Source organism: Manis pentadactyla, chromosome 14, assembly GCF_030020395.1.
Source record: "Manis pentadactyla isolate mManPen7 chromosome 14, mManPen7.hap1, whole genome shotgun sequence".
In the NCBI taxonomy this organism is placed as follows: domain Eukaryota; kingdom Metazoa; phylum Chordata; class Mammalia; order Pholidota; family Manidae; genus Manis; species Manis pentadactyla.
The window spans coordinates 51,275,761-51,298,681 of record NC_080032.1 but is presented as its reverse complement, the minus strand read 5'-3'; the positions used below and the strand labels follow the sequence as shown (position 1 = coordinate 51,298,681).

The following is a 22,921-nucleotide window of genomic DNA, read 5'->3' as shown; positions in this document are numbered from 1 at the left end:
AAACAACTTTTACCATTTATAAATGAGGAAACGGAGGCACAGAGAGGTAAAGTGACTTCCACAAGATCACACAGCTAAAATAAGTGGCACAGCCAGAATTTTAAGTCTGGCTTGAGGGTCTCTGCTCTCAACTATTCCACAATGCTGCCTTTCATGGAGGACCAAGACTTTTAACATAAACTGCCTGTATTAGTTACCTAATGATGTGTAACAAATTACTCCAAAATTTGGCACCTTAATATAACAAACATTTATTACTTCAAAGTTCCCGTGAGGCAGGAATCTAGGTGAGCTTAGCTGATGTCTCTGGCTCAAGGCTTGTCATGAAGTGGCATCGGGCATCCATCAGGGCCAAGGGGGATCAAGGCTCTGCTGGGGGCGGCCTACTTCCAAGTTCATGCGCACGGATGCAGCAGGACTAGGGTCCCCCAGGGCTGCTGGACAAGGGCACAGGTCCTCACTGGCTGTGAGCAGGAGGCCTCCCCAGGTTCCTTCGCATGGGTCTCTCCATCGGGCGTTTCACGGCATCTGGCCTCCCTCAGAGAGAGTGAGCAAGAGGGAGTCCATGATGGAAGCCACAGTCTTCTTGCAACCCAGTCTTAGAAGTGACAGCCCATCACTTTTGCTGACCCCTATTCACTGGAAGCAAGTCACTAGGTCCTCCCACATTCAAGGGAAGCGGATGACACATGGGTGTGAACACCAGGAGTCAGGAGCTGCTGGGGGCCACCTTGGAGGGAGTCTACCAGGCCACTCAGCGTCACACAACTAATAAGCAGAAAAGTTGGGTTTAAAGTTGTTTTTAACCTCAATTAACTTGGCTGCCAAACCCAAGTCCTGTCCAGGACTCCAACGTGCCTCCCAGGCTGGAGAACCACACCTTGGCTAGTCCACCTCTCTGGGGCCTTGGCCCCCACCACCCACCTCAAGCCACCTCTCGCTTCTCACTTCATAACAAAGAAAGGAAAGGGAATTAGGAGAATGGATGAGATTTATTGGATATTAATCATTTTGGTTTCTTACTGCGAGCTTCCATTTATATGAAATCTGCACTAAGAAACCACTGAGTGGAAATAAGAGTAAGTTTTTGTTTTAATTTACAGATTCCAGATTGGCAAGTGATAAGAAAAGGAGCAGTTGGGCCACCAGTTTCGGGGACAAAGCCAGGCAAACCAGAAAGTCCTCAATGCTTCTCCCCATTCCTGGTCATGTTCCGGGCTGTTCTCATCCCAGGCTGCTGGAAGATGCAGTGGGAACTTGCCTTTCTCAAGCTTCATCTCCCCGGAGCCAAACAGACCACTCCTCACCAAGAAAGCTATGGCCAGACTGAGAGCGTGGGAGCAACGTCCAGGGCGTCCTGGGGGCATCTGTTAAGTCCCCAGGAGCTTGGCCTGTGGGCATGAGCAGCCCAGACAGGTTCTTCGCCCCAGGAAGCTGGTCTGATGGAAGCACTAACCCAGAGGTCTTCCAAGCTACCGTTTGGTGGGCCCGGATATCAGACCTGCTCTGGGATTTCCAGGGCTTTTCCTGGGCCCGCCAAACAGTAGGCGAATCTCCAGCCATGTAGGGCCTAACAGGTTAGAGATAAATCATGGTAAGGCCAGGCACATGCTTTTCCAAAGTAATACACAGACACTGTGAAGGCTGTGCCCACTTGGGACTGGTTTCCAGATGTGCGAAAACAGATGCTGGGCTGGGACATTCATGATGTGAAATTGGGCGGCATGTATTAGGTGCTGGTTCCTACACTGAGAGGCCTTGCCGCCTTGCTCACCTCTGCTTGCCCAGCCTGGAGCCTGAGAAAGAGCAGCTAATCAGTAAATACCCAGTGAATTAATTTTATTGAATAACCCTGTCAGACAAGATGGCGCTCTGCATTAAGGAAAGACCACCCCATCAAGCAGTCAGCCCCCTTAGGAATATATTCTCGATCTCACAGCCAAAGCAGCATTCATTCCACACTGTGCCGCGCCGTGTTCATGTTTACCAAGCACCTCAGAATCTACACCTGGGATGTCTAACAAATGGCCCCCTCCCTCTTCCAAGAGGTCCTAGTAAGGCTGTCAAACTAATGTATCCTCTTCCTAGTAAATACTATGTATGCAACTGAAAAGCATGTTTATGCAACACACTGGGAGAAAATTTCAACTGCTAGTAAGGGTAGCAGGTACCCATTACGTATGTAATTTTTATTTATCAGAAGATCTGACCTATAAACAAAGAAGAGTATAAGGCATCTCTGAAACACAGAACGGAGAAAATGACTTTCTAGGCTTAATGACAGTGGCATGCTACCTGAAGGCAGAATCATCTACCTTTTCACACCAGAACTGCTTTTAAAAATAGTTCATAGATAAAATTCACCAGGCCTCTTTCTTCTGAGGCATCAGTGAAATCTGCTTAAAATACTAGATAAAGCCTCTCTATAAAAATTATGACACAATATTGCTAATAACAATAAATAGGATACACAGAACATTTAATTCATTTTCTATTCCATTTTAACCAATTTAAATAAAAATTATTACCAGTACCCATAGTGCTACTTTTATGAATCCCTGAAGAAAAATAATTTGGTTTTTCAGGTAACAGTCATCACCAAGGAATTTCATTTTACTGAAGTCAGCATTAAGTCGGTGAAATTTACTGCTTGTGTGCATGCGTGCTAATACACACACACACACACACACACACACACACACACACACACACACACCCTGAGTGTATTTCCACACAAGACTGAATGTTGTTTCCTGGTCTTGAGTAGCTGGGAAAAGAGCAAGAAGAGTTGTTACATTAAGAAAGGAATGCAAAGAATGCCTTCCTTCCTCCTAAATCTAATCTTACCACCTCCATTAGTGAATATTTAACAATAACATTAATACTAACAGCAGACTTGGGTGTATTATCAAAAGCAGCAACAATACAGAAGATGTATATAGTTACCTTTGCTTAGAAAAGCTTAGAGCCGTGTCATACATACTATCACATACATCACTGCAAATCCCTGCAAACTCTGGAAAAGCACATTCATCTGCAGCAAGGCATGTTTTATAGGAACTGACTTCCTTACCAATTCTTTGCATCTTCAGTTTAAAAAACAGGGTCTGTTTTTAACACACCTCCCAACCAGAACCCTCAACTCATAACTCATGCCACTGACTTCCTTTCACGAGTCTTAAAACAAAAAAAGCAACCAACTCTTAGCAATTACAGAAACTGAAACAAAAATGAACATGGGTAGGAGATTAAGTAAATTCACAGCTCCCTACAATTGCTGTTGCCCAAACAAAAATTAAATAAATATACATACACATTCACCACGAAAACTCTGCTGCACATTTATTAATGAAATATGAAGGAAACAAACGCCAAAAGTGGGTCTGGAGAAACTATTTAGTCTTGAGAATCTGCAAATTATATTGGAAGGAACAGGTGGTTTCACAGAAGTCGATATTACCTAGAGGAGCAAGGAGCGATTTTCAAGGAAAGAAGAATGCTTCCCGACCAGACTACAAATACTATTTTCAGCAAAGGATGGGTCTATACTCAGCACAGGAAAAACCCCAAGCTTGGCACACTGACAAAGCCAGGCCAAGTGGCAGCCATCCACACGTACCCATGGACAGACATGACCTTCCAAATCTGAGCTAGAGGCCGCACAGCTCTATTTTAAAACCAGGAACAAACGGAGGCTAACCCTATACTCCAGTGGGGTATTAACCAACCTTGGTGATCCTGGCAAACAAGAAAAGTGGCTCCCAACAGGCGGAGGGCATCTTGATCTTAACGTGGCTCAGTCCCTCGACCCTGAGCAGCAAGAGGCCCAGGCTGCACAGAGTTAGAAGACTAAAGTTCAAGCTGTGGCCCTCCAAGTCAGGCCCACCCTGTGCCTGAGCAACCCCTCTACACAACAGGGCCAAAAACTTACGTATGGAGTTGTAGGATGACTTAAGCTAAAGCGTATGAAGCTGTCCAGCAACCCAGACTCAGCTGCTATTTTCATTCCCACTCCCTATGATTCACCAGAACATATGGGTAAGTTCTTCCTAGGACAAGGCTCCATCCAATGGAGGGCCGTCACAGGGGTCTTCAAGTGGCAGACCAGAGCCTACCACACCTCAAAGCTGCACCAGAGAGACCTGCTGTGTGCCCAACCTTGGTTAAGACCAAGGGATTTGAAGAAGGAAGGTCTGAGCTCCAGGTCTAGCCCCATCACACATCTGCTGTGTGACCGTGGGCATGCTGGGTAACCTCTCTGAGCCTGGTTTCCTCAACTGTAAAATTAGGGTCCTGTGAGAGTGAGTTTACACTAAGCACGGAGCATGGCACATTAGCTGCTATTACTATCATTACTGTTGCCAGTACCATGGTCGTCGTCATCCCAGCCCACTGCTCCCGTCACACCTTGTCACCTGTTGGGATCCTCAGCAAGTGAGGGAGGGCACAGGGGCAGAACAGCCTTTCTGCCGATGAGAACTCGCCCTCAGACAAGCTTAAGATCTGGTGGGGGTAAACAGACACCCCCCCCAACACAAACTGGGGGCCTCCAGCCTTATGCTTGACACCAAGGGCTGCTATGGGCCTTCCTTCTCCACCCACCTCCCTCCTCACAGCTCCTGCCCTTTGGGTCAAGGCAGATTGCTTGGTTGGTTTTACCTGAAAAGAATGCTGTCCACATCACTGACTTTACGTTCAGTTCTGCTGAAGAGCTGCAAATGCTATAGATGAATGTGTTATGTTCTGAAGCCATAGGAATCATATTTAGAGAGAGGTAATAAATACTCATTAAGGATGGCAAAACAAACACTCAAGGGCACTTGAGGCTCCATCTGAAGGAACCCCGTGATGAAACCCACTTAGCCTAGAATCCTCCTCTAATGAAACAACCCACCCCCACTCTCCTCTTCCTTCCCCACGTTGGGCTGCCCCTTACAGGGGGACCCACATCTGCAGGCACCAGCAGCCAGATGTCACCCCAGCCAACCTCCTGACATGCCAGAGACTCAAGCTCAGTCCATCAATACTTGCTCTAGGCTGTCCACTCCGGGTCACTCCTGTGGGGCCCCGTCAGACAGGCAAGGCGGCAAAGCAGAAACGCAGGGAACAGGGTGGCAGAGACCTGATTAAGGCAGAGGGCCAAAGAGGGGGCTGACCACATGGCTGCTGAGGCCGACCAGTGACCACATGGCTGCTGAGGCCGACCAGAGACTGCAGACCTGCTTCTGCAGGGAGCAGTTAGAGCTAAGTGGGATGAGCAATGCAACTGAAAAGAAAAGTCTACGAGATGTTGGGGAGGTAGCTGGGTCCCCGACATGCCCTGTGTGTTCTGGCAGGGCCACACTACAGACTGCCCCACCCCGGCCGGGCTGTGCCCTCCTGCCTGGACGAGTGGGAAGGTAGACACTCACTAGCCAAGGCCCTCAGCCAAGAAGGGGCTGTCTGCAGACCCCAGAGCCTTGGCTACAAACCTGCCGGCCAGCAAAAAACTGCCCCCAAGCCCACTTCTCACCCCTGTCCCTTGAGCCAAGCCCGGCAATCTCCTTGCAAACGCTCATTCCCATCCACACCGCCGCTCAGCCCCAGACCCATCCTTCCCTCCCATGTCCTCCACTGGCCCCTCCACGGTGGCCAGTCCCCATCAGGGGCTGGGCTCTCGGGCAGAGGCATGTGGCTCCACTTCAGGAACTCAAGCAGGTTCCTAGGACAAGTGTTGGGAGAGGTGGTAAGGACACAAGACGAGCCAGCTAGAGGAGCATTCCCTTTTCTGATGGACAACCCCCAAGGTTTTAGGGTGCCCTGGGAAGGTGGGGTGTCCACTGGGGACAGCAGGGTCTCAGGTACAACTGAGGTGCTGAGAACTTGGGTCAGGAGGATGTTTTTGGCCATGAGGGGGACTCACTGCTGCGGGTCTAGCCCAAGGGTTTTCACTGTGGTCCCCAGGGTGCCAGCAGTACGTAGGCAGCTCCTGGGAACTTGCCAGAAACACAAACCTCTGGGCCCACCCCAGACCTTCAGAGTGACAAGTTCTATGGCCAGGTGCTCAGCCATCCGTGGTCTAACAAGCCCACCTGGTGATTCTGATCTTGCTAACATCTGAGAACAGCTGCTGATATGTAGTTTCCCAACCTACAGCATGTCACACATTCACTCATCACTTGGGGAATCGAAGCTTTAGGGACTTGAGGCAACCAGCAGGAGGTTCTAACAGCCCTGAGGGCTCAACAGAAACAAAATCTCAGCCAAGGAGACCCACCTGAGTGGGTGGTACCCACGCTTATACCAACACCTGGCAGGTCATAAATGCCCACTCACTCCCCACAGTGGCTGCACACGGCATCACCTGACATTTCAGGAGGTACCGATGCCTGGGTCCCGTCCCCCACCCAGGCTGACCTAATTGGTCGGGGCTGTAGCCTGGGAAGAGGGACTTTTGAAGTCAGGTTTGAGAATCAGTGTGTCAACTGGTGCCATTTTTATTTTAGGAGTATGGCTTGTCCTTCCAAATATGTTACAAGCTACTTCAGGAAACAAATTAGGAGTTGGTCATAATATGTAGGTAGGAATGTACTGAATTTACTTTATATGTGAAAAATCACACCAGGATCATTTTTTCCTGCCAAGTCCATTCAGATGAAAGAAATCTGCACTCCACTTGGTCTGCATTACCTGGGGACTTGCTGCACATGCAGATTCTCGGTCCTAGCCCTGGACCTAATGAATCCCAGGCTGGGGCCTGGAATTCTCAGTTTTAAAGAACTCTCCATGTGATTCTGATTCACCCTCAAGTTGGAGAACCACTGTTTTAAGGAAAGGATTAGTCTAAAAGCTTGTAGTCTTTCTCTGAGGGTGACATTATTTTGGAAGGTATCTTCGAATTTGCTGATCACCTCCCTTCATGACCCATGAAATCAGAAAGGCTAAAAGTGCCAGGATTTATAAATAGCCATTAGGCATTCAAGCTCTCAGCCCCGAAACACTTTAATCTGGTAATTTTTAGTCTTTAGTGTAAACTGTGATCCACCTTCTTAGATTAGTCTTTTTCCCAGTTGTGAAGAGAGATTAAAAAGATAACTTAAATAGATAATGATTATCGGCTGCTTCTGTCATTGTGTTTAGGGCCAAGGTTACCCAGACTGGAAGCTAAACAAAAACTCACCCTTAAATGATCCACTACACAATATGCATGTTTTGAATAATGAGTGTCATCCTGTGTTATTACCATGACCACCCCAAATTTATATACAGAGCTTAAGGCTAAAATGCTGGCAGCCAAAATACCCAAGTATGAGCCTGGTCAGCACAATGTCGGAAAAAAAATCCCAAAGGTCAGCTTTTCAAGACCTCCTAGACAGGAAAACCATAGAGACTGGAATTTTTAAAATGTAGCAATATGAACTGATTCTAGAAATTGTAATGTGTGTCATGAGAATGTTTTACAAGCAAGAATTTAAGAGGAGAAACAGAAGATCAGCTTGAAGAAGATATGGCACGGGGGCAGGAGTTACTTGGCAGCTTTTCCACATTGAAGCCCTTTAGTGTAGTTCAAACCCAACCAGCGTGCGGGAGATTCGGGAGCCCAGACTGTGTGTGGGAGATTTGGGAGCCCAGACAGCCGGAAGCTAGGCACCACTGTTCAGTAAGATGCCTCGATGCACTGTAAACACCCAGTAGCTTGGTGACCTAGAGCAAGTTACTTTTATAACCTCTCCAAAGATCTTAATTATTCTTCTATACCATGAAGGTACCTCCACCCACCGCATAAGACTGTTGTTAGTTTGTTTAAAATTGATTAATACAACACTAGGTTCTAAATAAATAGTAGCTCTAGGTAAAACATGTAAAAAATGAAGCCACTAACTCTCATGCACTGTTGTTGGAAATGTAAAAAAGTACTTTGGAAAACAGGAGTTTCTTATAAAGGTAAACATGACATAGATCAAACTACCCAGCAATTTCACTCCAAGAGAAATGAAAACCCATATCCACAAGACTTGTTCACAAACGTTCACAGCAGCTTTTTTGATAACAGCCCCAAACTGGAAACAGCCCAAATGTTCAACAGCAGAAAGATTAAATAGGTTGTGGCACATCCGAGCAATGGAATATTACTCAGGAACAAAAGGGAATGAGCTCCTAACACATTCAACAGCATGGATGAATAGCAAAAGTTAACGCGGAATTGAAGAGGTCAGACACAAAAGAGTACAGATTGTATGTATGACTGCTTCCCTGATATACTTCAAAATAAGAAAATCTACAGTAACAGAAAGCAGATCAGCAGGTATCTGGGGCAGTGGCTGGGAGGAGGCATAAGGGAATTTTCTGGCATTGATGGAAAATGTCTCCATCTTGAGTGTGCTGGTTGTTTGCAGGTGTTTACATTTATCTAAATTCACCAAACCCTCCACTGAAAATGCATGTAATGTTACTGTACCTAAGTTATACCTCAGCGCAGGTGTTTGAACAAATACTGAGACCATTTGGTGGGCTGGCACTGAGCTCTCTTTCATGGGCAGTAGAAAAAGGCACGTGAAGAGGGGTTAAAACACTAGATTCTGGTCACACTTACTACTTACTACCCATCAAGACAATTTCTCATCTGAAAAAAGAAAAGGAGAAACAACTAACACCTTCCCTCCAGCTCCCAGGGCTCCCTGATGGTCACATGAGTGCATCACTGGGAAACATGTTAGAGCTGCATCACAGCGTCCTGCCGTGTGGCCTCGTGCCAGGCCTGCAGGGGCATGGCTACCCTCCTTCCCTTCTTCTTGCTCTCCCTCACCTGCCACTCAGTCCCTGGGATACCTCCCAACCTCTCTCGTCCCCACTGTTCCTCCCTCAGCAGAAGCTGCCTTCACCCCTGCCTGCTGACTGAATGGTTTCTGAGGGGCCTCCTCTCCACCGGTTTCACCCCTTCCATCCCTCATTCTAAATGCAAGCAGGCTTCCCAGGAGGTGAATTTGATCAAGCGACCCACCCTCTCCCCACCTAAAAATCTTCAGTGCCCTTGAGAGAGCATACGCCCCTCAGTCCAAGACCTAAGACCTCCGTCACCTGGCCCTCACTTGCCTGTCCCCAAAGCCACACTCCAACCAAGAAGAACTGCCTCCAGTTTTCCAAATATGCAACATCATTTCCGGGTTCTGGTTTCTCCCAGAGACTGGCCCTTGTGTCCAAAAAGATAATGTCCTTCTACCCTCATTCTTCTGCCTGGCTAACTCCAAATCCACCCACAGGTCTCAAGCCTTCCTTGACATCCACTTCTTTCCAAGAAGAAGGGGTGGGGGGGCTACCCCGTCTGGTCCTGTCACCATCAATCTGGCCTCGAGCACTACACTCACCTGCTTCTTCATCGTAAGAGATTTTGAACCAGTCAAGACTAGGGCACCAGGCCAGTGCTATGGACCAAATTCAAAATTCACATGTTGAAGCCCCAACCCCAATGTGACTATCTGAAGTAGGGAGGTAATTAAAGTTGAATGAGGTCATAAGGGTGGGGCTCTACTCTGACAGGATTAATGTCCTTACAAGAAGAGACACGAGAGAGCTCACCCTGTCTCTTAGGCACATGAGGACACAGCGAGCAGGCAGTCATCTACATGCCAGAAGGGTGCTCTCACCACCCCAACCATGCTGGCCCGGATCTTGGACTTGCAGCCTCCAGAACTGTGAGAAAATAACTGTGGTTTAAGCCACTCGGTCTTGAGTATTTCATTATGGTAGCCGAGCTAAGACACCTGGGAACACCTCCTTCTGGTTCACTCATGTGTCCTCAGGACAACAGCTGGCCTGAGATCAACATTCAGTTAATACTTGTGGAACAATTTATTGTCGTCCCAGGGTCCCTAGTGAACTCCAGGGCAAACTCTCATAATAAACGTGCTACATCAATCTGAAAGATACAGAGATTCCCGTCCGACACCAAGTTACCCTCCCCTGGAGGAGGCTCTGGGGCCCACCAGCAGCAGATCCGCAATGATGAACCTGCTCTGTCTGCGCCACCAATTGTGGGACCCCCTGCACAGATGGCTATCAACACTTAAGGTGCAGCTAGTGGGACAGAGGAGCTGGAATTTTTGTTTTATTGAATTTTAGTTAACTATTACATTTAAATAGCCGTGTGGCCAGGGGCTCCTGAACTGGACAATGAAGGGCTAAACAGTTCAAGCAACGATCAAGCCCCGGGCACTGGCCTCATTCTGCAGGTAGCGCACAGTGCCAACTGTCCCCAGCACCGGACAGGTATGGAACACTCAGTTCTCACAGGGAGCTTTCCGGCAGCATTAGAGGAGCCTGGCACAGAGAAGCTGGCAAACGCACACATAAAAGGATAACGAGGCACCATTTTGCAGAAATTGCAATGCTTTATGGGCCTCCATCTGCAATGATACCCATCAAAGGGCAGGTTCATCCCTCGGTGACCAGAGTTAATTGAAAATTGAAGACCCAATCAAATCACCCAGAACTGAAGTTTTTGGCATTTTATGTGCTTCACTGTGAGAGTCCTGCTGCTTTTCACCTCTGCCAGACCTGTAAGCGAGGCTGCATGTTCCAGTATCATCCACAAAAGCGCTGAGCTTGAAGCAAGGGGCAAACAATGGTGTTCTCTCTGATCTTGAATTTTTAAAAAATGCACATGTCACTTCCTGCCTCAGCTATCAGGTGGAAGTGAGCCTACACTCTTCTCCCAACCTGCAATTTGTCAGAGTCAGATAAGTGTTCCTCTATGAAAAATATGTGTATCACCTGCCACTTAGAAATCTGCTGTGGCCAATGCCATACAGAAGAGGAATTTTCTTAAGCCTTCTACATGATAACGTGCATTTTTTGACATGCACATTCTAGTTGGTGTCAATGCCTATTTGCCTAATACCCTGCAGTTTATGAGGCACCAGAGCTTTGATTCCCAAAAGATCTAGGCTCAAACTCTGCCCCATTGTCTTTGCAGCACTGCATCTTTAGAAAAGTTACTTAACCTTTTTTGAGTGTCTGCTACCTCATCTGCAGAAAGTGGATATGTGTAACCATACACCTTTCTGGGTTAAACTGAGGATAAAGTGACATAAGAAGCCACACAAAGATGAAGGTGCATAGCAGCTGAGCTTTAATAGCCCCAAATGGAAATGACCCAAATATCCATCAGCAGGTGAATGGAAAAACAAACTGTGGGACATCTATACACCAGAATACCACTCAGCAATAAAATAAGAATGAACTACTGACACACCAATAGCATAAATGAACCTCAAAATAAGTAAGCTGGGCGGAAAAAGCCAGACTGTAAAGAGTATGTATCATATGACTCCAGTTATAGAAAATTTTAGAAGATAAAATCAGTGTCAGAAAAAGTGACAGAAAGCAGAACACTGTTGTCTGGGGACATAGGCTCGGAAAAGGAGGGATTACAAAGAAGCAGGAAGAACCTTCTGGGGTGATGGAAATGTTCTGCATCTTGATGGGGTCATGGTTTCTTCAGTTTGTATGTTAAATACGTGCAGTTTCATGGGCTTAAATGAGACTTCAGCAGAGTTGAAAAAGGGCAAATATGAGATCAGAAATATGATGCTCCATCACAGCACTTGGCACATAGTAGGGTCTTGATTAATGTTGGCTCCACTCTGGAGCAAAAAACACATGATCCCATTAGAACTTCTGGAAAAGAACCTGAGAGGCCACCAGGGCAACAAGTCAGCATAGGTAACATTTTATGCTAGACCTCAACTATTTAGGACACACTATTCTCAGCCAGAAAGTATGAATGAGAGAGATGAACAGAAAGGGGAGCAAGGCTTAGTCTTTGCCCTCCAGGAAACACAAATAAGTTTAATAAATGATGAAATAAAAGGATTTATTATTACATGATGAAATAAAAGGATGGCATTGACAAACAGGTGTGGAGGAAGGAGTAACTCTGATGGGAAGGATGTTGAGATAGAACAATTTCAGGTGGGCAGGACTCTGGCAGGCGGTGGGGGGTGGGGGGCAGGCCTGCACTGAAGGGGTGGCCTGTGCTGAGCGGGGAAGCCAGGGAGGGAGGGTGCTGGGCGACAGGCAGTCCTCCTGGGGACAGGCAGGGCAGGGCCCACAAAGGACAAGGACAGGCTGAGGAAAGCCCTGAATGCCAGTTGGAACTCACACTGCATTAATCCAGGGCACCAGCCAAGGGTTTTGCATGATCAGATTTGTGTTTTACACAAACAGAGTCTATCTAGAGGGCAATTTGGCAATTTATCAAGTCCTGACATTCATATCTTTCAACTCAGTAATTCCTGAGGAAATAATCAGAAACTCAACAAAGATTTATGTCCAGCATTGCTTATCACAACATTATTTATAATAGCCCAAAGCCCAAAATAACTTACATGTCCAATAAAAGGGGACTGCTAAATAAATTATGGTATCCTGAGTGATTAAATCCCATATAGCCATTAAATCATATTTTTGGAACATATGGGATGACAGGATGCATACCTCCCTATACAGTGTTAAGTTGCAAAAAAGCAGGATGAAAAAATATACATTGAGTATTCATTCAACAAATATTTACTGATTCTCTACTATGTGCCAGGCACTGTTCTAAGCCCTGAGGGTACAGCAGAGGATGAACGGATGTGATCCTTCACTTGGAAGGGACTCTACCTTCTAATGAAGGAAGGCAGACAACAAACAAGGAAACATAACAACAAGCCAACTAACTATGTAGCATGTTCGATGGTTGGAAGGGTTGTGGATAAAATCAAGAGGGCAAAGGCACGGAAATTCAGGGTGCAGGTAGAAATTTTAAACAAGGGGTCAGAGAAGGTTTTACAGAGAAGGGGGTTAAGACTTAAAGGTTTGAGCCAAGGACATATCTGGGAGGACTTACAGGGTGAGGGAACAGACAGTGCAAAGGCCTGAGGAGGCTTGAAGGGTTTGAGAAACAGCAGGATCACGTGGCAGACCTCAAGGGGGACAGCAGGAGAATGAGGCCAAGAGAAGCTGGTGTGCCTCGGGGGAGGGTTCTGGATGGAAGGGGTATGATCTGCAGGGGTACAAGGGAGAAAGCGGGATGCCAGCTGGGATTTTCCTAGTATTCTCCTAGCTTTTTATAATGCATGTATGCTCATTTTATAATCTAAAAGCAAAAGGTAATTCAAGGAAACCAAGTGCAGCGTGGACACGGTGGCTGGTGTCCCCTGCAGCAGGCGAGCAGACACAGAAAGCAGACACTCAGATGACACTCGGGGCAGAGGGAAGAGGGGTGCATATCTGTGCAGGCTCTGTCAAGGTTACTCTTCCTGATAATGGAAGTAATATAACCACAGTGCAAAAAATAACAAAAGGGAGAAAGAATTCCCCGAAAGCTCAGCACCATGCCAATCAGTATTTCACATTTTCACATCTTGGTGTATTTTCTTCTTTTTCCTATACTTGCTTTGCTTCATTCCTTGATCATTCTACAATGCCTAGAACGTGGCTGGCATTCAAATATTCACTGAACAAGTAACGGACGACCAAACGCTCCCAATAATTTTGTGTTCAGAGTAGTTCACGTTGTATTAGCAGATTATAAAGCATGTTCAGAGGTAGTTTTAATAGGCTTGGGTGACAGAATGGAAATTGTGGGCACAGAGAAGGCCTGGTCACAGATGACTAAGGGGACAGGTCTGGCTTTTGGAGAGGATGGTGGGGACATTATTCAACACGGGCGCCAGCAGGAAGCAGCTGTATGAGGAAGATGCTGGTTCAGGTGTGGGGACCTGGACAGGTGCACAGAAAGTCCAGCCGCCCATCTCCCTCAGGGCTCGAGAAGCAGGTGGACGTCAGCACAGAGGTGGTGGCCACAGGGATGGTAGAGGGGGAGCCAGAGCAGCAGTAACACTAGCAGCCCTACTGTGTGCCCGCTGTTGTGCGGACAGCTTCCCACCTCCTGCCCCTTCCAGGCCTCACGGCTGCCCTGAGATGAGCACTCGTGCTGGTCTGACAGATGAGGACGCTGCAGGCCCAGGGACTGCCCGGCTGCTCAGCAGCAGAGCCACGATTCAAACCCACAGACAGCAGGGCTTCCCCACTAATTCTCTTGGCTCACAGCAGAAACTGCAACCTACCCAGAAGCCCAGGGAGTAAGTGTCCAGAGGCCGTAGTGAGTCAACACTTGGGTTTTGCTCACAACTTCCAGGGACCCCTCAAAAGGAGGAATTCTTTCTCCCTCTCCTAAAAACATATTTTACATGTTTTACAGCTTACAGTTAGGGCCTGCTAAAGATTTTTTGAGTATATGAGTCTTCTTTCCACTAGCAAGAAGCACCAGGAACCCAGAGCAGGCCACACGACTTGCCCAGCGCCACCCAGCACTGCACCGACTGCTTGGCAGACGCTCCGGGATGAGGGCACTGACCATCACTGGCCGTCGCTCCAGGGCCACGGGGATGCTGGTGGTGCTAGGTGACCCAGACTCCCTGCAGCTGGGCGAAGCAAAGCCAAGTCCAGACAAAGGAGCACCCTGGAAAGATATAGACAACTGGCAGGGGCATCTGGTTGGCTGGGCAGGTCAGTGTGAGGACTAAGGCAAATTTCCCTTTCCCACGTGGCTTGCTGTGAAACAGAGTGCAAACTAGTGGGCCTGCAGGCCAGAATGCAGCCTGGCCAAGTGCACTATGTGGCTCACACATGGTTTTAATCTGTTACCATTTAAATTAGTTCCTATCTTTTAAAAAGTGAAAGGTTTCACATAAAACTGTGGTTTTCTGTAAGCGGCCCCTTTCTGGCAGGTCCATCCTTCCTGTCCCCCACAGCCCCCACCCCGGGCAGGCACCCCAGAAGCCTGTACTCACTGGTGCCCAGGGTCGTGAACTCCAGGAAGCGGTATTCATAGGACACATCTATCTTGGTTTCCACCTGAGGCCTCTTCAAAGTTGAATAGATATTTCCAGGCCGTTTGTCCTCGTGTTTCTCCAACTTGTTCAATCCGCAACCCATTTCGGCAGCTGCCAGCAGAAAAGAAAATGGAGGGGGTGATTTTTTTTTCCTGAGATGTTCTTTTTAAACAGCGTAGTCTGAAAGACCCCCAGTCTCCCTGAAGAACCCCTAAAGGACCTCAGCCCCTATAAGTTCCAGAGTGTGATTTAACACACAACCTGAACACCGGTGGAACTGTGCTCAGCACCCAGGCTGCCTTCTCCTTCTGTTAAGAAACCATTACCAGCCATCCCGTGATTCAGAAATGACGCCAGAAGCAGAGCTCTTTTTCCCCTATCTGAGGAAAATAATATCGCAGAGTACCTCAGTTCCACGGTAATCTATATAGATGATTAAAAAATGTGATCTAAAAAGCAATACGGTGCATTATGGTGTCAGCCCATCTGACAAAAAAAAAAGACAGCCGTGTCACCTTCGCTAGCTGTGGTTGCTAAGAGAGAATAATAAGTTGTTACAATTTCCAAAGTCCTTTCTAAGCTCCACGGTAATTATTTAGACAGGAATTTATATTCATAAAACATCTCTAAAAGTAGATGCTGGTATTCTTATGGGCCTCATCTAAAAGTCCCCCTTTTATTCTTTTTTAGACCAGACCACAGGAAATAATAGTATGCTTCCATGCTCTTTCAGAGTCATTTTAGACCAAAATGAAAACTGGCTGAATACTAATAGCAGGGCCAGACAAATTGGAAGCAGAAATCCATGTGTATTAGAGTGAAGATCTGTGGCTACAATTTGAAAAGAAAATGAAGAAATGTTAAAATAATATGCATATAGGGTGGGCTGAGCTTTCAGTCTCTTGGGGGATTAAAAACAGTGAAGATTCATGAAATGACTTGTTATCTGCCACCCAGACCTTTGGCTGAAAAAATTTTCCTTTTGTGCCCTGGGACTGACCAATACCCACCCCCTCCCTGAGTACTGGTCCTGCCATCAGACCGTCTTGCACAAAAATATTAACTGGCCAAGAATATCACAAACACAAACGTGGTGACTGCTTCCTTTTAGAGATAAGAATTTCCTTTTGCTTAATCCATTCACAAGGCATCCAGCTTCCTAAGGCGGGCTCCCGAAAAACAAAATGACCCTCAAAACAGTAATGCATGTGGCAGGGGGTGAGGGGAGTGGAAGAGGGTGTTGTAGCGAGATCTAGGCTGTACTTTTCTGTAATTAAAAAAATCTGGAAGGATGGATGAGAACAGGAAGGCTTACTTTATGCCTTAATAAGGGAACATTAGTGTCCAAAAGGCCAGAGCGGACATGATTTATGTGCAATTGGCATGAACTGATTACTTGTAAAATACTCTGTAGTTCTGCAGACAGAACAGCAGATATGTACAGAGGCTGAATATTTAACTGCTAAAAAGCAAGCTGCGTGGCATCCACTGGCGCAGAGTGGGAGAGAAGTGGACGGGGAAGCTCCCGTGTACAGAACAGGCAACCTGGCAAAACAAGCACCTTGGCACCAGAACAGGACTGGAAACAACCAGAGCCTCACCATGTCACTCACACGCCTAACTCCCTCTGAAAGGCTGAGCGTATGGAGACCTCAAAAAGAAACCTCTTCCTCAAAAGTCTTTCCATTCTTGTTATACTACAAGATAATTTCATTCCTTTGAAGTCAGAAACTCTCTACCTTAGAAACCACAATCTCCTTTGAAACCACAAATATCTCCATGGGAAGGGCAACAAAGTAAGCTCCTGGTAGCCACTAATACTTTAGTATGATTCAATTTCTTCTGTAAAGGACAGGTGCCCTGACAGCAGAAAAAGAGGAGGGAATTATCAGGATGAGTAAGAAAGATTCACAAAAAAAGTGATGCAGGTAGGAATGGTGTGCCAAGAAGCATTAGAAAAATTGCCCCAATTCACAACTTTGAGTTTCAATCAGACTGTCCCAAACCTGAGGTCTCTACCTATGTTTACCCCAAAGGGCACTGTGCCTGTCTCACAGGATGTGATGAGACTCTGGGCAAATCTTCTATATGATTAGTCACAGTAAAGATAGACAATACCAGCCAGCAGCAGCAAAACTGTAGTATCAGTGAATCCTTGAGGTCTCAAACTTTGTGGATTCATTTCTTTGGAGTGTGCAACCTTACTTAAGCAACTGCTTTTAAAGCACAATTCTCTCTGGAAAGGGAGACATGCAAAGTAGCTCTTAGCCAACAAAACTTTAGTGTGAATTTGTTCCTTATTCTTTGGTGTTGAGAGCCCTACCTTATTTATTACTGGCACACCTGTGTTCCTTTCAGTTCCATCCTGCATTCTTCCACTGACCTCCCCACCCCTGCCAAAATAGTAAAGACATGTATCTCTCCAGAAATATCTATTACCATCACTATTATGCTCAAAAAGTCAGAAAAATCTAGCTTACAGAAAAGAGGAAAAATAAGATATAACAGTGCCTTACGTCATTACAGCATTTTGTAAATTTTACTGTTTACTATGTGATGTTCCCAAATGTTTCTCCCTTAAACCCCTCAGTAGCTTGGGGAAGGGGGTGGGGATGGGCCTTTGAGGACAGAAAGAGGCGGGAGGCGGAGGGAAGAGTGGAGGGGAACAGCTCTGCTGGATGCAGGCAGAGGATCCGGCGTGGCCAGGAGATAAACAGTAAATGTGATGGTTTTAAAATGTAGCTCCAAAACTCTTGCCACTCGTGCCATCGAGCGGTGGGGTCTATGTCACCTCCCCTGAATCTGGGCTCCATGACTGCCTGACCAAAAGACCATGGCGGAATGCCACAATGCCGGTTTCCAGGCCCAGGCTTTAAGAAACCAGGTGCACTCACTTCCAGACTCTCAGGACGCCTGCTCTTGGATGCAGCCACTAGGCCCTAAGGAAGCCCAAGCGGCCCCGAAGAGAGGCCCACATGGAGAGGCACCAGCAGCCGACACCGACTTGCCAGCCACCTCACCTGTGAGCCCCTGCCGCAGTCAAGACACTGATGCCACGTGGGGCAGAGACACGTGTTTCCACCAGGCCCTGCCCAAATGCAGACTCCTGAGCCAAACGCACTACTGCTGCTGTTCTAAGCCTCTGAATTTTGGGGTGGTTCTTTGCATAATAGGTAACTTGTACTTTGTGGTCATTCAAAATGACCACAGCTGGCTGCCTCCTCACTTGAGCATCAGTAGAGGTTGTCTGCACTTATGGGCCCTGTTTCAGCCATTCACCCTTTGAAGAGTGTTGTTTTGAGTTTGGGTCAATTATGAATGAAGTGGCCATAAACATCCACAGAGAGGTTTCTATGAGGACATCGTTTCCCTTCTCTAGGGTAACAGCTAGGAGTGGCACTGTATGCTAAGTGCAGAGTTCTGTTAATGAATAATGCCTCCTTTACTCACTCAGGGTGGCCAGACGCTGCCCTCGGGAGAGGCGGGCTACAAGCCACCTGTGTGGGATGAGATTCTTCCAGTACTTTATGGCTGGCCCACCCAAACCCCAGCCCTGCCCCTCCGAATCCCTACCATCACCTGCCCTGACACCAAGTCACTCATTTTATGTCTGACTTGACCGTAAGATCACCTTTGATTATCTGATGGCTGTACAGGAGGTATCTGTCTTTTGTTTCTGTCTTTGTCTTCCCAGACAATGTCCCGTACCATGTGTACGGGTCTCTCCAGCATCAAGGTACCAAGAGAAACCTTCCAAGAGGTTTTCAAAGGTAGAGGAGAGAGAGGAGGTCCTTCCCTGTCCCTTTGCTGAAACGTCAGGTAAAGAGCCAAAATACAGTGTATTTCTCAAGCAGAAGTTGGCTAAAAGTGATTAGGAACTAGATGCTGCCTTGGGAGGAAAATGAGGTGGTCCCCGGGAGCTTCTGAGACCCTTATGCAAGAAGAACGTGATGGACATTGCACATGACCAGGTGACCTTCTGGAAACTCCCTTCTTCCTGAATTAGAACTAGAATGGGGAGTGCCTTTGGTGGGGTAGCTTCACGGGGGGACTGTCAGCTCCAGGAGGGAGGAAGCTTAGGTTCCAGGGCATGCAGGCGTTTGTCACACATTCACTAAGGTCTATTTGGAGTCAGGCCCTTGATCAGGAAATGGAAAAATGGAAGAGCAGGCAGCCCCTGCTCTCAAAGAGATCAGAAATGAAGGGAGAGAAAGACAGTAAGCAGATACACACGGAGCAGCAGGGCTGGCTGTTCTAGAAGCCTGAGCAAGATGCAGGGCATTCATAGAAAATCGCAGCGATATGAAACACAGAGCCCATCACCACAGACTTAGTTCCAGGAAAAACTGATCAGCAGTGGGGCACAATGTCATGTGTCATTCTGAATGTTGAAACATTTAAATTTGTATTTTAAAAGTATCTCGAGAGGGGCGGAAGATGGAGGCATGAGTAGAGCAGCGGAAATCTCCTCCCAAAACAACATATATCTATGAAAATATAACAAAGACAACCCTTCCTAGAATAAAGACCAGAGGACACAGGACAATATCCAGACCACATCCACACCTGAGAGAACCCAGCGCCTCGCGAAGGGGGTAAGATACAAGCCCCGGCCCCGCGGGAGCCGAGCGCCCCTCCCCCCAGCTCCCGGCGGGAGAGGAGCGGGCAGAGCGGGAGGGAGACGGAGCCCAGGGCTGCCGAACACCCAGCCCCAGCCATCCGGGCCAGAGTGCAGGGCCCTCGATACTGGGAAAACAGGGCAGCAAGAACAGTGAGCAGGCACTGGAGGCTGGGCGACAGAGGACATAAGAAAAGCGCGCGACCATTTTTTTTTTTTTTTTTTGCTTTTTTGCTGCTTTGTTTTGGCGAGCGCTTTTTGGAAGTCTTAAAGGGACAGGGACACCAATATTAGGGAAACAGGGCAGAAAGACCGGTGAGCAGAGGCCTGAGGCTGGCACCGGAGAATAAAGAAAAACGAATGACCACCTTTTTTTTTTAATTAAAAAAATTTTTTTTCTTGTTTTTTTTTTTGGTCGTTGTTTTGTTTTGGCGGGTGCTTTTTGGAAGTCTTAAAGGGGCAGGGCGGGCCACTTAATCCAGAGGTAGGGAATCCGGGATCTCTGGGCACCCTAACCCCTGGGCTGCAGGGAGCAGGGAGGCCCCTTACGGAGATAAATAGCCTCCCAGCAGCTCCTGCTCCAACGCGACTCCACCATTTTGGAGTAGCTGCCCGAGCCAGGCCACGCCCACAGCAACAGCGGAGATTAACTCCATAGCAGCTGGGCAGGAAGCAGAAACCCTGTCTGCGCGCAGCTGCGCAGCACAAGCCACTAGAGGCCGCTGTTCTCCCAGGAGAGGAGGGCCACAAACCAACAAGAAAGGAAGTCCTTCCAGCCGTCACTCGTCCCAGTTCTGCAGACTATTCCTATCACCATGAAAAGGCAAAGCTACAGGCAGACAAAGATCACAGAGACAACACCAGAAAAGGAGACAGACCTAACCAGTCTTCCTGACAAAGAATTCAAAATAAGAATCATAAACATGCTGACAGAGATGCAGAGAAACACGCAAGAAAAATGGGATGAAGTCCGGAAAGAGATCACAGATGCCAGAAAGGAGATCGCAGAAATGAAACAAACTCTGGAAGGGTTTATAAGCAGAATGGATAGAATGCAAGAGGCCATTGATGGAATTGAAATCAGAGAACAGGAACGCATAGAAGCTGACATAGAGAGAGACAAAAGGATCTCCAGGAATGAAACAATATTAAGAGAACTGTGTGACCAATCTAACAGGAGCAATATCCGTATTATAGGGGTCCCAGAAGAAGAAGAGAGAGGCAAAGAGATGGAAAGTATCTTAGAAGAAATAATTGCTGAAAACTTCCCCACACTGGGGGAGGAAGTAATCAAACAGACCACGGAAATACACAGAACCCCCAACAGAAAGGATCCAAGAAGGGCAACACCAAGACACATAATAATTAAAATGGCAAAGATCAAGGACAAGGAAAGAGTGTTAAAGGCAGCTAGAGAGAAAAAGGTCACCTATAAAGGGAAACCCATCAGGCTAACGTCAGATTTCTCAACAGAAACCCTACAGGCCAGAAGAGAATGGCATGATATATTTAATACAATGAAACAGAAGGGCCTTGAACCAAGGATACTGTATCCAGCACGACTATCATTCAAATATGACGGTGGGATTAAACAATTCCCAGACAAACAAAAGCTGAGGGAATTTGCTTTCCACAAACCACCTCTACAGGACATCTTACAGGGACTGCTCTAGATGGGAGCACTCCTAGAAAGAGCACAGCACAAAACACCCAACATATGAAGAATCGAGGAGGAGGAACAAGAAGGGAGAGAAGAAAAGAATCTCCAGACAGTGTCTATAACAGCTCAATAAGCGAGCTAAGTTAGGCAGTAAGATACTAAAGAGGCTAACCTTGAACCTTTGGTAACCACGAATTTAAAGCCTGCAATGGCAATAAGTACATATCTTTCAATAGTCACCCTAAATGTTAATGGGTTGAATGCACCAATCAAAAGACACAGAGTAACAGAATGGATAAGAAAGCAAGACCCATCTATATGCTGCTTACAAGAAACTCACCTCAAACCCAAAGACATGTACAGACTAAAAGTCAAGGGATGGAAAAACATATTTCAAGCAAACAACAGTGAGAAGAAAGCAGGGGTTGCAGTACTAATATCAGACAAAATAGACTTCAAAACAAAGAAAGTAACAAGAGATAAAGAAGGACACTACATAATGATAAAGGGCTCAGTCAAACAAGAGGATATAACCATTCTAAATATATATGCACCCAACACAGGAGCACCAGCATATGTGAAACAAATATTAACAGAACTAAAGGGGGATATAGACTGCAATGCATTCATTCTAGGAGACTTCAACACACCACTCACCCCAAAGGATAGATCCACTGGGCAGAAAATAAGTAAGGACACGGAAGCACTGAACAACACAGTAGAGCAGATGGACCTAATAGACATCTATAGAACTCTACATCCAAAAGCAGCGGGATATACATTCTTCTCAAGTGCACATGGAACATTCTCCAGAATAGACCACATACTAGGCCACAAAAAGAGCCTCAGAAAATTCCAAAAGATTGAAATCCTACCAACCAACTTTTCAGACCACAAAGGCATAAAACTAGAAATAAACTGTACAAAGAAAGCAAAGAGGCTCACGAACACATGGAGACTTAACAACACGCTCCTAAATAATCAATGGATCAATGACCAAATCAAAATGGAGATCCAGCAATATATGGAAACAAATGACAACAACAACACTAAGCCCCAACTTCTGTGGGACACAGCAAAAGCAGTCTTAAGAGGAAAGTATATAGCAATCCAAGCATATTTAAAAAAGGAAGAGCAATCCCAAATGAATGGTCTAATGTCACAATTATCGAAATTGGAAAAAGAAGAACAGATGAGGCCTAAGGTCAGCAGAAGGAGGGACATAATAAAGATCAGAGAAGAAATAAATAAAATTGAGAAGAATAAAACAATAGCAAAAATCAATGAAACCAAGAGCTGGTTCTTCGAGAAAATAAACAAAATAGATAAGCCTCTAGCCAGACTTATTAAGAAGAAAAGAGAGTCAACACAAATCAACAGTATCAGAAACGAGAAAGGAAAAATCACGACGGACACCACGGAAATGCAAAGAATTATTGGAGAATACTATGAAAACCTATATGCTAACAAGCTGGGAAACCTAGGAGAAATGGACAACTTCCTAGAAAAATATAACCTTCCAAGATTGACCCAGGAAGAAACAGAAAATCTAAACAGACCAATTACCAGCAACGAAATTGAAGAGGTAATCAAAAAACTACCAAAGAACAAAACCCCCGGGCCAGATGGATTTACCTCGGAATTTTATCAGACATACAGGGAAGACATAATACCCATTCTCCTTAAAGTTTTCCAAAAAATAGAGGAGGAGGGGATACTCCCCAAACTCATTCTATGAAGCTAACATCACCCTAATACCAAAACCAGGCAAAGACCCCACCAAAA

At 46.5% G+C, this 22,921-nt stretch overlaps 1 protein-coding gene across 6 annotated transcripts in view; it reads right to left on the bottom strand.

Annotated features, from left to right (window-relative positions):
• Positions 1-22,921, bottom strand: part of RFTN1 (raftlin, lipid raft linker 1) — a 197,514-nt gene that overhangs the window by 151,814 nt on the left and 22,779 nt on the right. For all 6 annotated transcript variants that reach the window (XM_057492271.1, XM_036901028.2, XM_057492267.1 and 3 more), the window contains exon 2: positions 14,817-14,969. In XM_057492271.1, the coding sequence (XP_057348254.1) occupies positions 14,817-14,961 (145 nt within the window). In that variant the 5' untranslated portion in view covers positions 14,962-14,969. The remainder of the gene's footprint in view (positions 1-14,816; positions 14,970-22,921) is intronic.